The sequence below is a fragment of the Oncorhynchus gorbuscha genome, unplaced genomic scaffold (genome assembly GCF_021184085.1).
Source record: "Oncorhynchus gorbuscha isolate QuinsamMale2020 ecotype Even-year unplaced genomic scaffold, OgorEven_v1.0 Un_scaffold_3513, whole genome shotgun sequence".
NCBI lineage: Eukaryota > Metazoa > Chordata > Actinopteri > Salmoniformes > Salmonidae > Oncorhynchus > Oncorhynchus gorbuscha.
The window spans coordinates 20,001-35,000 of NW_025747730.1; the positions used below are offsets into that span (position 1 = coordinate 20,001).

The 15,000-nt window shown below is 37.4% G+C and overlaps 1 protein-coding gene across 1 annotated transcript in view; it reads right to left on the bottom strand.

Annotated features, from left to right (window-relative positions):
* LOC124027714 (F-actin-uncapping protein LRRC16A-like) overlaps window positions 1-15,000 on the bottom strand; it is a gene marked incomplete at its 3' end in the record, with an annotated part of 41,701 nt that overhangs the window by 17,145 nt on the left and 9,556 nt on the right. The window contains exon 2 of the mRNA XM_046340085.1: window positions 4,290-4,349. Coding sequence (XP_046196041.1) covers window positions 4,290-4,349 — 60 coding nt within the window. The remainder of the gene's footprint in view (window positions 1-4,289; window positions 4,350-15,000) is intronic.

The window sequence follows — 15,000 nt, forward strand, 5'->3', positions numbered from 1 at the left end:
GTAATATCATATAGTAATATCATATAGTCACCCTCAGTAATATCATATAGTAATATCATATAGTAATATCATATAGTAATATCATATAGTCACCCTCAGTAACATCATATAGTAATATCATATAGAAACCCTCAGTAATATCATACAGTAACCCTCAGTAATATCATATAGTAACCCTCAGTAATATCATACAGTAACCCTCAGTAATATCATATAGTAACCCTCAGTAATATCATATAGTAATATCATATAGTAACCCTCAGTAATATCATACAGTAACCCTCAGTAATATCATATAGTAACCCTCAGTAATATCATATAGTAATATCATATAGTAACCCTCAGTAATATCATATAGTAACCCTCAGTAATATCATATAGTAACCCTCAGTAATATCATATAGTAACCCTCAGTAACATCATATAGTAACCCTCAGTAATATCACATAGTAACCCTCAGTAATATCATATAGTAACCCTCAGTAACATCATATAGTAATATCATATAGTAATATCATATAGTAATATCATATAGTAATATCATATATTAACCCTCAGTAACATCATATAGTGGTCCTTCTGTAGCTCAGTTGGTAGAGCATGGCGCTTGTAACGCCAGGGTAGTGGGTTCGATCCCCGGGACCACCCATACGTAGAATGTATGCACACATGACTGTAAGTCGCTTTGGATAAAAGCGTCTGCTAAATGGCATATATATATATATATATATATATATATAGTAATATCATATAGTAACCCTCAGTAATATCATATAGTAATATCATATAGTAATATCATATAGTAATATCATATAGTAATATCATATAGTAACATCACATAGTAACCCTCAGTAACATCATATAGTAACCCTCAGTAACATCATATAGTAACATCATATAGTAACCCTCAGTAATATCATATAGTAATATCATATAGAAACCCTCAGTAATATCATACAGTAACCCTCAGTAATATCATATAGTAACCCTCAGTAATATCATATAGTAATATCATATAGTAACCCTCAGTAATATCATACAGTAACCCTCAGTAATATCATATAGTAACCCTCAGTAATATCATATAGTAATATCATATAGTAACCCTCAGTAATATCATATAGTAACCCTCAGTAATATCATATAGTAACCCTCAGTAATATCATATAGTAACCCTCAGTAACATCATATAGTAACCCTCAGTAATATCACATAGTAACCCTCAGTAATATCATATAGTAATATCATATAGTAATATCATATAGTAACCCTCAGTAACATCATATAGTAATATCATATAGTAATATCATATAGTAATATCATATAGTAATATCATATAGTAATATCATATAGTAACCCTCAGTAACATCATATAGTAATATCATATAGTAATATCATATAGTAATATCATATAGTAATATCATATAGTAATATCATATAGTAATATCATATAGTAATATCATATAGTAATATCATATAGTAATATCATATAGTAATATCATATAGTAATATCATATAGTAATATCATATAGTAACCCTCAGTAATATCATATAGTAATATCATATAGTAATATCATATAGTAATATCATATAGTAATATCATATAGTAACCCTCAGTAATATCATATAGTAATATCATATAGTAACCCTCAGTAATATCATATAGTAATATCATATAGTAATATCATATAGTAATATCATATAGTAATATCATATAGTAATATCATATAGTAATATCATATAGTAATATCATATAGTAACCCTCAGTAATATCATATAGTAATATCATATAGTAATATCATATAGTAACCCTCAGTAATATCATACAGTAATATCATATAGTAATATCATATAGTAATATCATATAGTAATATCATATAGTAATATCATATAGTAATATCATATAGTAATATCATATAGTAATATCATATAGTAATATCATATAGTAATATCATATAGTAATATCATATAGTAACCCTCAGTAATATTACATAGTAACCCTCAGTAATATCATACAGTAATATCATATAGTAATATCATATAGTAACCCTCAGTAATATCATATAGTAATATCATATAGTAATATCATATAGTAATATCATATAGTAATATCATATAGTAATATCATATAGTAATATCATATAGTAACCCTCAGTAATATTACATAGTAACCCTCAGTAATATCATATAGTAATATCATATAGTAATATCATATAGTAATATCATATAGTAATATCATATAGTAATATCATATAGTAATATCATATAGTAATATCATATAGTAATATCATATAGTAATATCATATAGTAATATCATATAGTAATATCATATAGTAACCCTCAGTAATATTACATAGTAACCCTCAGTAATATCATACAGTAATATCATATAGTAATATCATATAGTAATATCATATAGTAATATCACATAGTAACCCTCAGTAATATCATACAGTAATATCATATAGTAATATCATATAGTAATATCATATAATAACCCTCAGTAATATCATACAGTAACCCTCAGTAATATCATACAGTAACCCTCAGTAATATCATACAGTAACCCTCAGTAACATCATATAGTAATATCATATAGTAATATCACATAGTAACCCTCAGTAACATCATATAGTAATATCATATAGTAATATCACATAGTAACCCTCAGTAATATCATATAGTAATATCATATAGTAACCCTCAGTAATATCATACAGTAACCCTCAGTAATATCATACAGTAACCCTCAGTAATATCATATAGTAATATCATATAGTAACCCTCAGTAATATCATACAGTAACCCTCAGTAATATCATACAGTAACCCTCAGTAATATCATATAGTAACCCTCAGTAATATCATATAGTAATATCATATAGTAATATCATATAGTAATATCACATAGTAACCCTCAGTAACATCATATAGTAACATCATATAGTAATATCATATAGTAACCCTCAGTAATATCATATAGTAATATCATATAGTAATATCATATAATAACCCTCAGTAATATCATACAGTAACCCTCAGTAATATCATATAGTAACCCTCAGTAATATCATATAGTAATATCATATAGTAATATCATATAGTAATATCATATAGTAATATCATATAATAACCCTCAGTAATATCATACAGTAACCCTCAGTAATATCATATAGTAACCCTCAGTAATATCATATAGTAACCCTCAGTAATATCATATAGTAACCCTCAGTAATATCATATAGTAACCCTCAGTAATATCATACAGTAATATCATATAGTAACATCATATAGTAACCCTCAGTAATATCATATAGTAACCCTCAGTAATATCATATAGTAACCCTCAGTAATATCATACAGTAATATCATATAGTAATATCATATAGTAACCCTCAGTAATATCATATAGTAATATCATATAGTAATATCATATAGTAATATCATATAGTAATATCATATAGTAATATCATATAGTAACCCTCAGTAACATCATATAGTAATATCATATAGTAACCCTCAGTAATATCATATAGTAATATCATATAGTAATATCATATAGTAATATCATATAGTAATATCACATAGTAATATCATATAGTAACATCATATAGTAATATCACATAGTAATATCATATAGTAATATCACATAGTAATATCATATAGTAACATCATATAGTAATATCACATAGTAATATCATATAGTAATATCATATAGTAATATCATATAGTAACCCTCAGTAATATCACATAGTAACCCTCAGTAATATCATATAGTAACCCTCAGTAATATTATATAGTAATATCATATAGTAATATCATATAGTAATATCATATAGTAATATCACATAGTAACCCTCAGTAACATATATAATGGTGATTGTCACACACATTACAACCAGTTATAATACTGTTATCCCTAATTCAGATGGATGATTGACTACCAGATGATTCCAGTAATAACACTGTTATCCCTAATTCAGATGGATGATTGACTACCAGATGATTCCAGTAATAACACTGTTATCCCTAATTCAGATGGATGATTGACTACCAGATGATTCCAGTAATAACACTGTTATCCCTAATTCAGATGGATGATTGACTACCAGATGATTCCAGTAATAACACTGTTATCCCTAATTCAGATGGATGATTGACTGCCAGATGATTCCAGTTATAACACTGTTATCCCTAATTCAGATGGATGATTGACTACCAGATGATGATCAGATGATGAACCATTAATTGGAGTGATACATGGTTCAGCCAGAGAGGTGGTTTTCTGACCTGTGTGGGCTTGTTACAGGTGATCCCTTGTATCTCCAGATAATTAAAGTTGTGTTCAACCTGAAAGAGAAGAATAAAACACATATAAACATGATCACAGTAGTGTTTCAGACCTGGCTGGTAAATACTACTCTGGGTGGATGAGGTACTGTAGGAGGATAATGGATGGATGAGATACTGTAGGAGGATAATGGATGGATGAGGTACTGTAAGAGGATAATGGATGGATGAGGTACTGTAGGAGGATAATGGATGGATGATAATGGATGGATGAGGTACTGTAGGAGGATAATGGATGGATGAGATACTGTAGGAGGATAATGGATGTACGAGGTACTGTAGGAGGATAATGGATGTATGATAATGGATGCATGAGGTACTGTAGGATGATAATGGATGGATGATAATGGATGCATGGGGTGCTGTCGGAGGATAATGGATGGATGATAATGGATGGATGAGGTACTGTAGGAGGATAATGGATACACCGTACTGTAGGAGGATAATGGACGAATGATACACTGCATGAAGATAATGGATGAATGATACTGTATTAGGATAATGGATGGATGAGGAACTATAGGAGGATAATGAAAGATCAGAATAGTGACTGAGGCTGCACCTCAAATGCCACCCTAGACCCATAGGGAATAGGGTGCCAATTGGTACACACATTCTAGCTTCGTTCTAAAATGAATGGACAGGGATCTTTTTCCAACCTGCCTCTGATCAAACACACCCCTCAGGTCATCATTTAAGTGTATGGCTTCAGAATAGAATCATACCATGAAGCATCTCAGAGTAACAAATGCTGATCTGGGATCAGTTTTAGATCACAATGAATAGGATTTTATGGGCAGTGGTACCTGATCCTGGATCAGCACTCTTAACTCTGAGACCCTTTATGAATATGGGTCTGAATGTAGAGTTCATGAACACACACGTGCATACCACATACCATACTGTGAATTAATACACACACACGTGCATACCACATACCATACTGTGAATTAATACACACACACGTGCATACCACATACCATACTGTGAATTAATACACACACACGTGCATACCACATACCATACTGTGAATTAATACACACACACGTGCATACCACATACCATACTGTGAATTAATACACACACACGTGCATACCACATACCATACTGTGAATTAATACACACACACGTGCATACCACATACCATACTGTGAATTAATACACACACACGTGCATACCACATACCATACTGTGAATTAATACACACACACGTGCATACCACATACCATACTGTGAATTAATACACACACACACACACCTGCATACCACATACCATACTGTGAATTAATACACACACACGTGCATACCACATACCATACTGTGAATTAATACACACACACGTGCATACCACATACCATACTGTGAATTAATACACACACGTGCATACCACATACCATACTGTGAATTAATACACACACACGTGCATACCACATACCATACTGTGAATTAATACACACACACGTGCATACCACATACCATACTGTGAATTAATACACACACACGTGCATACCACATACCATACTGTGAATTAATACACACACACGTGCATACCACATACCATACTGTGAATTAATACACACACACGTGCATACCACATACCATACTGTGAATTAATACACACACACGTGCATACCACATACCATACTGTGAATTAATACACACACACGTGCATACCACATACCATACTGTGAATTAATACACACACACACACACCTGCATACCACATACCATACTGTGAATTAATACACACACACGTGCATACCACATACCATACTGTGAATTAATACACACACACGTGCATACCACATACCATACTGTGAATTAATACACACACACGTGCATACCACATACCATACTGTGAATTAATACACACACACACACACACACACACCACATACCATACTGTGAATTAATACACACACACGTGCATACCACATACCATACTGTGAATTAATACACACACGTGCATACCACATACCATACTGTGAATTAATACACACACACACACCTGCATACCACATACCATACTGTGAATTAATACACACACACACACCTGCACACACGTGCATACCACATACCATACTGTGAATTAATACACACACACACACCTGCACACACGTGCATACCACATACCATACTGTGAATTAATACACACACACGTGCATACCACATACCATACTGTGAATTAATACACACACACGTGCATACCACATACCATACTGTGAATTAATACACACACACACACACCTGCATACCACATACCATACTGTGAATTAATACACACACACACACCTGCACACACGTGCATACCACATACCATACTGTGAATTAATACACACACACGTGCATACCACATACCATACTGTGAATTAATACACACACACGTGCATACCACATACCATACTGTGAATTAATACACACACACACACACCTGCATACCACATACCATACTGTGAATTAATACACACACATGCATACCACATACCATACTGTGAATTAATACACACACACACACACACACACCTGCACACACGTGCATACCACATACCATACTGTGAATTAACACACACACACACCTGCACACCACATACCATACTGTGAATTAACACACACACACACACACACACACACACACACACACACACACACACACACCTGCACACCACATACCATACTGTGAATTAATACACACACACACACACACACACACATAGACAAACAAACTTCACACAAATCAAATCAAATGCTATTGGTCGCATAGACATATTTAGCTGATGTTATTGCGGGTCTCGTGAAACGCTTTGTGTTCCTGGCAGTGCAGAAATATCTAATAATACACAACAATACACAACAATACACACAAATCTGAAAAGTACAAGAATGGAATTAAGAAACAGAAATATTGGGACGAGAGAAGATGGAGTCTGGAGTATACATCTGTATATGTGTCTATACATCTGTATATGTGTCTATACATCTGTATATGTGTCTATACATCTGTATATGTGTCTATACATCTGTATATGTGTCTATACATCTGTATATGTGTCTATACATCTGTATATGTGTCTATACATCTGTATATGTGTCTATACATCTGTATATGTGTCTATACATCTGTATATGTGTCTATCATCTGTATATGTGTCTATACATCTGTATATGTGTCTATACATCTGTATATGTGTCTATACATCTGTATATGTGTCTATACATCTGTATATGTGTCTATACATCTGTATATGTGTCTATACATCTGTATATGTGTCTATACATCTGTATATGTGTCTATACATCTGTATATGTGTCTATACATCTGTATATGTGTCTATACATCTGTATATGTGATGGGATGTATAGACATTATGGACAGTATGTGGATAGAATATGTATATAGTATATCTGTAGAATATGTGATGGGATGAATGGACATAATGAACAGTATGTGGTTAGAATATGTATATATATGTATATATGTATATATATGTATATATATATATATATGTATATATATGTATATATGTATATATATGTATATATATATATATATATATATGTATATATGTATATATATGTATATATGTATATATATATATATATGTATATATATATATATATATATATATATATATATATATATATGTGATGTATAGACATTATGGACAGTATATTGATATAATATAATATATAGTATATCTGTAGAATATGTGGATAGAATAGTATATGTGGAGCAATAGTTGAATAGGATGGCCTTGACTAGAATACAGTATATACAGTACATATGAAATGGGTAAAACACACACACGCACACACGCTCACACACGCACACACACACACACACACACACACACACACACACACACACACACACACACACACACACACACACACACACACACACACACACACACACACACACACACACACACACACACACACACACACACACACACACACACGTATATGCGCACACAGCCAGGAACCAGGCAGCATGGCCAGACTAATCCAGGCAGGTAGACAGACAGTGCTCCTGAGGCTTGGCAGTAGTTGTGGACAGAGAGAGGAGAGAGGCTCTGTCTGTCTGACCCTCAGGCTGACTGACACATTTCAACCAGCTGGTCCCTCCTGTGTCCTAGTTACTGTATTATAGAAGGCCTACTAGCCAGCTGGTCCCTCCTGTGTCCTAGTTACTGTATTCTAGAAGGCCTACTAGCCAGCTGGTCCCTCCTGTGTCATAGTTACTGTATTCTAGAAGGCCTACTAGCCAGCTGGTCCCTCCTGTGTCATAGTTACTGTATTCTAGAAGGCCTAATAGCCAGCTGGTCCCTCCTGTGTCATAGTTACTGTATTCTAGAAGGCTTACCAGACAGCTGGTCCCTTCTGTGTAATAGTTACTGTATTCTAGAAGGCCTACTAGCCAGCTGGTCCCTCCTATGTCATAGTTACTGTATTCCAGAAGGCCTACCAGCCAGCTGGACCCTCCTGTGTCATAGTTACTGTATTCTAGAAGGCCTACCAGCCAGCTGGTCCCTCCTGTGTCATAGTTACTGTATTCTAGAAGGCCTACTAGCCAGCTGGTCCCTCCTGTGTCATAGTTACTGTATTCTAGAAGGCCTACTAGCCAGCTGGTCCCTCCTGTGTCATAGTTACTGTATTCTAGAAGGCCTACCAGCCAGCTGGTCCCTCCTGTGTCATAGTTACTGTATTCTAGAAGACCTACCAGCCAGCTGGTCCCTCCTGTGTCATAGTTACTGTATTCTAGAAGGCCTACCAGCCAGCTGGACCCTCCTGTGTCATAGTTACTGTATTCCAGAAGGCCTACTAGCCAGCTGGTCCCTCTTGTGTCATAGTTACTGTATTCTAGAAGGCCTACCAGCCAACTGGTTCTTCCTGTGTCCTAGTTACTGTATTCCAGAAGGACTACCAGCCAGCTGGTCCCTCCTGTGTCATAGTTACTGTATTCCAGAAGGCCTACCAGCCAGCTGGACCCTCCTGTGTCATAGTTACTGTATTCCAGAAGGCCTACCAGCCAGCTGGTCCCTCCTGTGTCATAGTTACTGTATTCCAGAAGGCCTACTAGCCAGCTGGTTCTTCCTGTGTCATAGTTACTATATTCTAGAAGGCCTACTAGCCAGCTGGTCCCTCCTGTGTCATAGTTACTGTATTCCAGAAGGCCTACCAGCCAGCTGGACCCTCCTGTGTCATAGTTACTGTATTCCAGAAGGCCTACCAGCCAGCTGGTCCCTCCTGTGTCATAGTTACTGTATTCCAGAAGGCCTACTAGCCAGCTGGTTCTTCCTGTGTCATAGTTACTGTATTCCAGAAGGCCTACTAGCCAGCTGGTCCCTCCTGTGTCATAGTTACTGTATTCCAGAAGGCCTACTAGCCAGCTGGTCCCTCCTGTGTCATAGTTACTGTATTCCAGAAGGCCTACTAGCCAGCTGGTCCCTCCTGTGTCATAGTTACTGTATTCCAGAAGGCCTACTAGCCAGCTGGTCCCTCCTGTGTCATAGTTACTGTATTCCAGAAGGCCTACTAGCCAGCTGGTTCTTCCTGTGTCATAGTTACTGTATTCCAGAAGGCCTACCAGCCAGCTGGTCCCTCCTGTGTCATAGTTACTATATATCTATGAATCCCTTGTTCTCAGTCACGTTCACTCCTCTCCCTCACAGAGTCTACAAACACTGACAAACATGTCCACTGAGGAGTATCGAGGCCCGTCCCACTAGAGAATATCCCATTAGCAGTGTTGGATTAGATATAGTGAGGAAGAGGAAATGAGTGAAGAATGAAAGAGATCGGTCCATGTCTGAGCCAGCCAATAGCTGCAGCCTGCTGAGAGGTGCTGTCAGAAAGCAGAGGTGTGACTAATTGTATAATTCAGTCACTCGTTTATTATCCATCTGTCTCTCTGATATCTGTCCTGACAGTATTCTGTCTCTCTGATATCTGTCCTGACAGTATTCTGTCTCTCTGATATCTGTCCTGACAGTATTCTGTCTCTCTGATATCTGTCCTGACAGTATTCTGTCTCTCTGATATCTGTCCTGACAGTATTCTGTCTCTCTGATATCTGTCCTGACAGTATTCTGTCTCTCTGATATCTGTCCTGACAGTATTCTGTCTCTCTGATATCTGTCCTGACAGTATTCTGTCTCTCTGATATCTGTCCTGACAGTATTCTGTCTCTCTGATATCTGTCCTGACAGTATTCTGTCTCTCTGATATCTGTCCTGACAGTATTCTGTCTCTGTGATATCTGTCCTGACAGTATTCTGTCTCTCTGATATCTGTCCTGACAGTATTCTGTCTCTCTGATATCTGTCCTGACAGTATTCTGTCTCTGTGATATCTGTCCTGACAGTATTCTGTCTCTGTGATATCTGTCCTGACAGTATTCTGTCTCTCTGATATCTGTCTCTCTGATATCTGTCCTGACAGTATTCTGTCTCTCTGATATCTGTCCTGACAGTATTCTGTCTCTCTGATATCTGTCCTGACAGTAGTCTGTCTCTCTGATATCTGTCCTGACAGTATTCTGTCTCTCTGATATCTGTCCTGACAGTAGTCTGTCTCTCTGATATCTGTCCTGACAGTATTCTGTCTCTCTGATATCTGTCCTGACAGTATTCTGTCTCTGTGATATCTGTCTCTCTGATATCTGTCTCTCTGATATCTGTCCTGACAGTATTCTGTCTCTCTGATATCTGTCCTGACAGTATTCTGTCTCTGTGATATCTGTCTCTCTGATATCTGTCTCTGTGATATCTGTCCTGACAGTATTCTGTCTCTCTGATATCTGTCCTGACAGTATTCTGTCTCTCTGATATCTGTCCTGACAGTATTCTGTCTCTGTGATATCTGTCCTGACAGTAGTCTGTCTCTGTGATATCTGTCCTGACAGTATTCTGTCTCTCTGATATCTGTCCTGACAGTATTCTGTCTCTGTGATATCTGTCTCTCTGATATCTGTCTCTCTGATATCTGTCCTGACAGTAGTCTGTCTCTCTGATATCTGTCCTGACAGTATTCTGTCTCTGTGATATCTGTCCTGACAGTATTCTGTCTCTCTGATATCTGTCTCTCTGATATCTGTCCTGACAGTATTCTGTCTCTCTGATATCTGTCCTGACAGTATTCTGTCTCTGTGATATCTGTCTCTCTGATATCTGTCTCTCTGATATCTGTCCTGACAGTATTCTGTCTCTCTGATATCTGTCCTGACAGTATTCTGTCTCTGTGATATCTGTCCTGACAGTATTCTGTCTCTCTGATATCTGTCCTGACAGTATTCTGTCTCTCTGATATCTGTCCTGACAGTATTCTGTCTCTGTGATATCTGTCCTGACAGTAGTCTGTCTCTCTGATATCTGTCCTGACAGTATTCTGTCTCTGTGATATCTGTCCTGACAGTAGTCTGTCTCTCTGATATCTGTCCTGACAGTATTCTGTCTCTCTGATATCTGTCCTGACAGTATTCTGTCTCTGTGATATCTGTCCTGACAGTAGTCTGTCTCTCTGATATCTGTCCCGACAGTATTCTGTCTCTCTGATATCTGTCCTGACAGTATTCTGTCTCTCTGATATCTGTCCTGACAGTATTCTGTCTCTCTGATACCTGTCCTGACAGTAGTCTGTCTCTCTGATATCTGTCCTGACAGTAGTCTGTCTCTCTGATATCTGTCTCTCTGATATCCGTCTCTCTGATATCTGTCTCTCTGATATCTGTCCTGACAGTATTCTGTCTCTCTGATATCTGTCCTGACAGTATTCTGTCTCTGTGATATCTGTCCTGACAGTAGTCTGTCTCTCTGATATCTGTCCTGACAGTAGTCTGTCTCTCTGATATCTGTCTCTCTGATATCTGTCTCTCTGATATCTGTCTCTCTGATATCTGTCCTGACAGTATTCTGTCTCTCTGATATCTGTCCTGACAGTAGTCTGTCTCTTTGATATCTGTCCTGACAGTATTCTGTCTCTGTGATATCTGTCCTGACAGTATTCTGTCTCTCTGATATCTGTCCTGACAGTATTCTGTCTCTCTGATACCTGTCCTGACAGTAGTCTGTCTCTCTGATATCTGTCCTGACAGTATTCTGTCTCTCTGATACCTGTCCTGACAGTAGTCTGTCTCTCTGATATCTGTCCTGACAGTATTCTGTCTCTGTGATATCTGTCCTGACAGTAGTCTGTCTCTCTGATATCTGTCCTGACAGTATTCTGTCTCTGTGATATCTGTCCTGACAGTAGTCTGTCTCTCTGATATCTGTCCTGACAGTATTCTGTCTCTCTGATACCTGTCCTGACAGTAGTCTGTCTCTCTGATATCTGTCCTGACAGTATTCTGTCTCTCTGATATCTGTCCTGACAGTATTCTGTCTCTGTGATATCTGTCCTGACAGTGGTCCGTCTCTCTGATATCTGTCCTGACAGTATTCTGTCTCTCTGATACCTGTCCTGACAGTAGTCTGTCTCTCTGATATCTGTCCTGACAGTATTCTGTCTCTCTGATATCTGTCCTGACAGTATTCTGTCTCTGTGATATCTGTCCTGACAGTAGTCTGTCTCTCTGATACCAGTTAGAGGTAGATCTGAGATAATGGATAACTCCAGTTAGAGGTAGATCTGAGATAATGGATAACTCCAGTTAGAGGTAGATCTGAGATAATGGGATAACTCCAGTTAGAGGTAGATCTGATATAATGGATAACTCCAGTTAGAGGTAGATCTGAGATAATGGGATAACTCCAGTTAGAGGTAGATCTGAGATAATGGATAACTCCAGTTAGAGGTAGATCTGAGATAATGGATAACTCCAGTTAGAGGTAGATCTGAGATAATGGATAATTCCAGTTAGAGGTAGATCTGAGATAATGGATAACTCCAGTTAGAGGTAGATCTGAGATAATGGGATAACTCCAGTTAGAGGTAGATCTGACAATGGGGTAACTCCAGTTAGAAGTAGATTTGAGATAATGGATACCTCCAGTTAGAGGTAGATCTGAGATAATGGGATAACTCCAGTTAGAGGTAGATCTGAGATAATGGGATAACGCCAGTTAGAGGTAGATCTGAGATAATGGGATAACTCCAGTTAGAGGTAGATCTGAGATAATGGATAACTCCAGTTAGAGGTAGATCTGAGATAATGGATAACTCCAATTAGAGGTAGATCTGAGATAATGGATAACTCCAGTTAGAGGTAGATCTGAGATAATGGATAACTCCAGTTAGAGGTAGATCTGAGATAATGGATAACTCCAGTTAGAGGTAGATCTGAGATAATGGGATAACTCCAGTTAGAGGTAGATCTGATATAATGGATAACTCCAGTTAGAGGTAGATCTGAGATAATGGGATAACTCCAGTTAGAGCTAGATCTGAGATAATGGATAACTCCAGTTAGAGGTAGATCTGAGATAATGGGATAACTCCAGTTAGAGGTAGATCTGAGATAATGGGATAACTCCAGTTAGAGGTAGATCTGAGATAATGGATAATTCCAGTTAGAGGTAGATCTGAGATAATGGATAACTCCAGTTAGAGGTAGATCTGAGATAATGGGATAACTCCAGTTAGAGGTAGATCTGACAATGGGGTAACTCCAGTTAGAAGTAGATTTGAGATAATGGATACCTCCAGTTAGAGGTAGATCTGAGATAATGGGATAACTCCAGTTAGAGGTAGATCTGAGATAATGGGATAACTCCAGTTAGAGGTAGATCTGAGATAATGGGATAACTCCAGTTAGAGGTAGATCTGAGATAATGGATAACTCCAGTTAGAGGTAGATCTGAGATAATGGATAACTCCAGTTAGAGGTAGATCTGAGATAATGGATAACTCCAGTTAGAGGTAGATTTGAGATAATGGATAACTCCAGTTAGAGGTAGATCTGAGATAATGGGATAACTCCAGTTAGAGGTAGATCTGAGATAATGGATAACTCCAATTAGAGGTAGATCTGAGATAATGGGATAACTCCAGTTAGAGGTAGATCTGAGATAATGGGATAACTCCAGTTAGAGGTAGATCTGAGATAATGAGATAACTCCAGTTAGAGGTAGATCTGAGATAATGGGATAACTACAGTTAAGACTGCATGCTCAGCCCAGCAGAGATTACAGAGATGATGCAAGACCTGCTGCCAAACTGCAACCATAACTGCATATCATCACGTCAAATACACAAAGTCAATCCGTGTCATGTTGACAGTAATGATGCATCTGAATGGTGCAGGGCTGTAGTAAAACCCTGCCATGACCACTGTTAAAGTTACACCCTCAGGGTGGGTTGGATGATAGACTTCACATCTAGCGGGTGAGTGTGTGGTTTTGTGTGTGCATATGTGCTTGTGTGTGTGTGTGTGTGTGTGTGTGTGTGTGTGTGTGTGTGTGTGTGTGTGTGTGTGTGTGTGTGTGTGTGTGTGTGTGTGTGTGTGTGTGTGTGTGTGTGTGTGTGTGTGTGTGTGTGTGTGTGTGTGTGTGTGTGTGTGTGTGTGTGTGTGTGTGTGTGTGTGTGTGTGTGTGTGTGTGTGTGTGTGCGTAGACAGAGCTCAGAGCTCAGGGATTAAACCAAGGACACATTACCAGACCTAACATAACCTTACCTAAACACACAGGCCTGGCTGCTGCTGCAGGCTGCTGTCCAC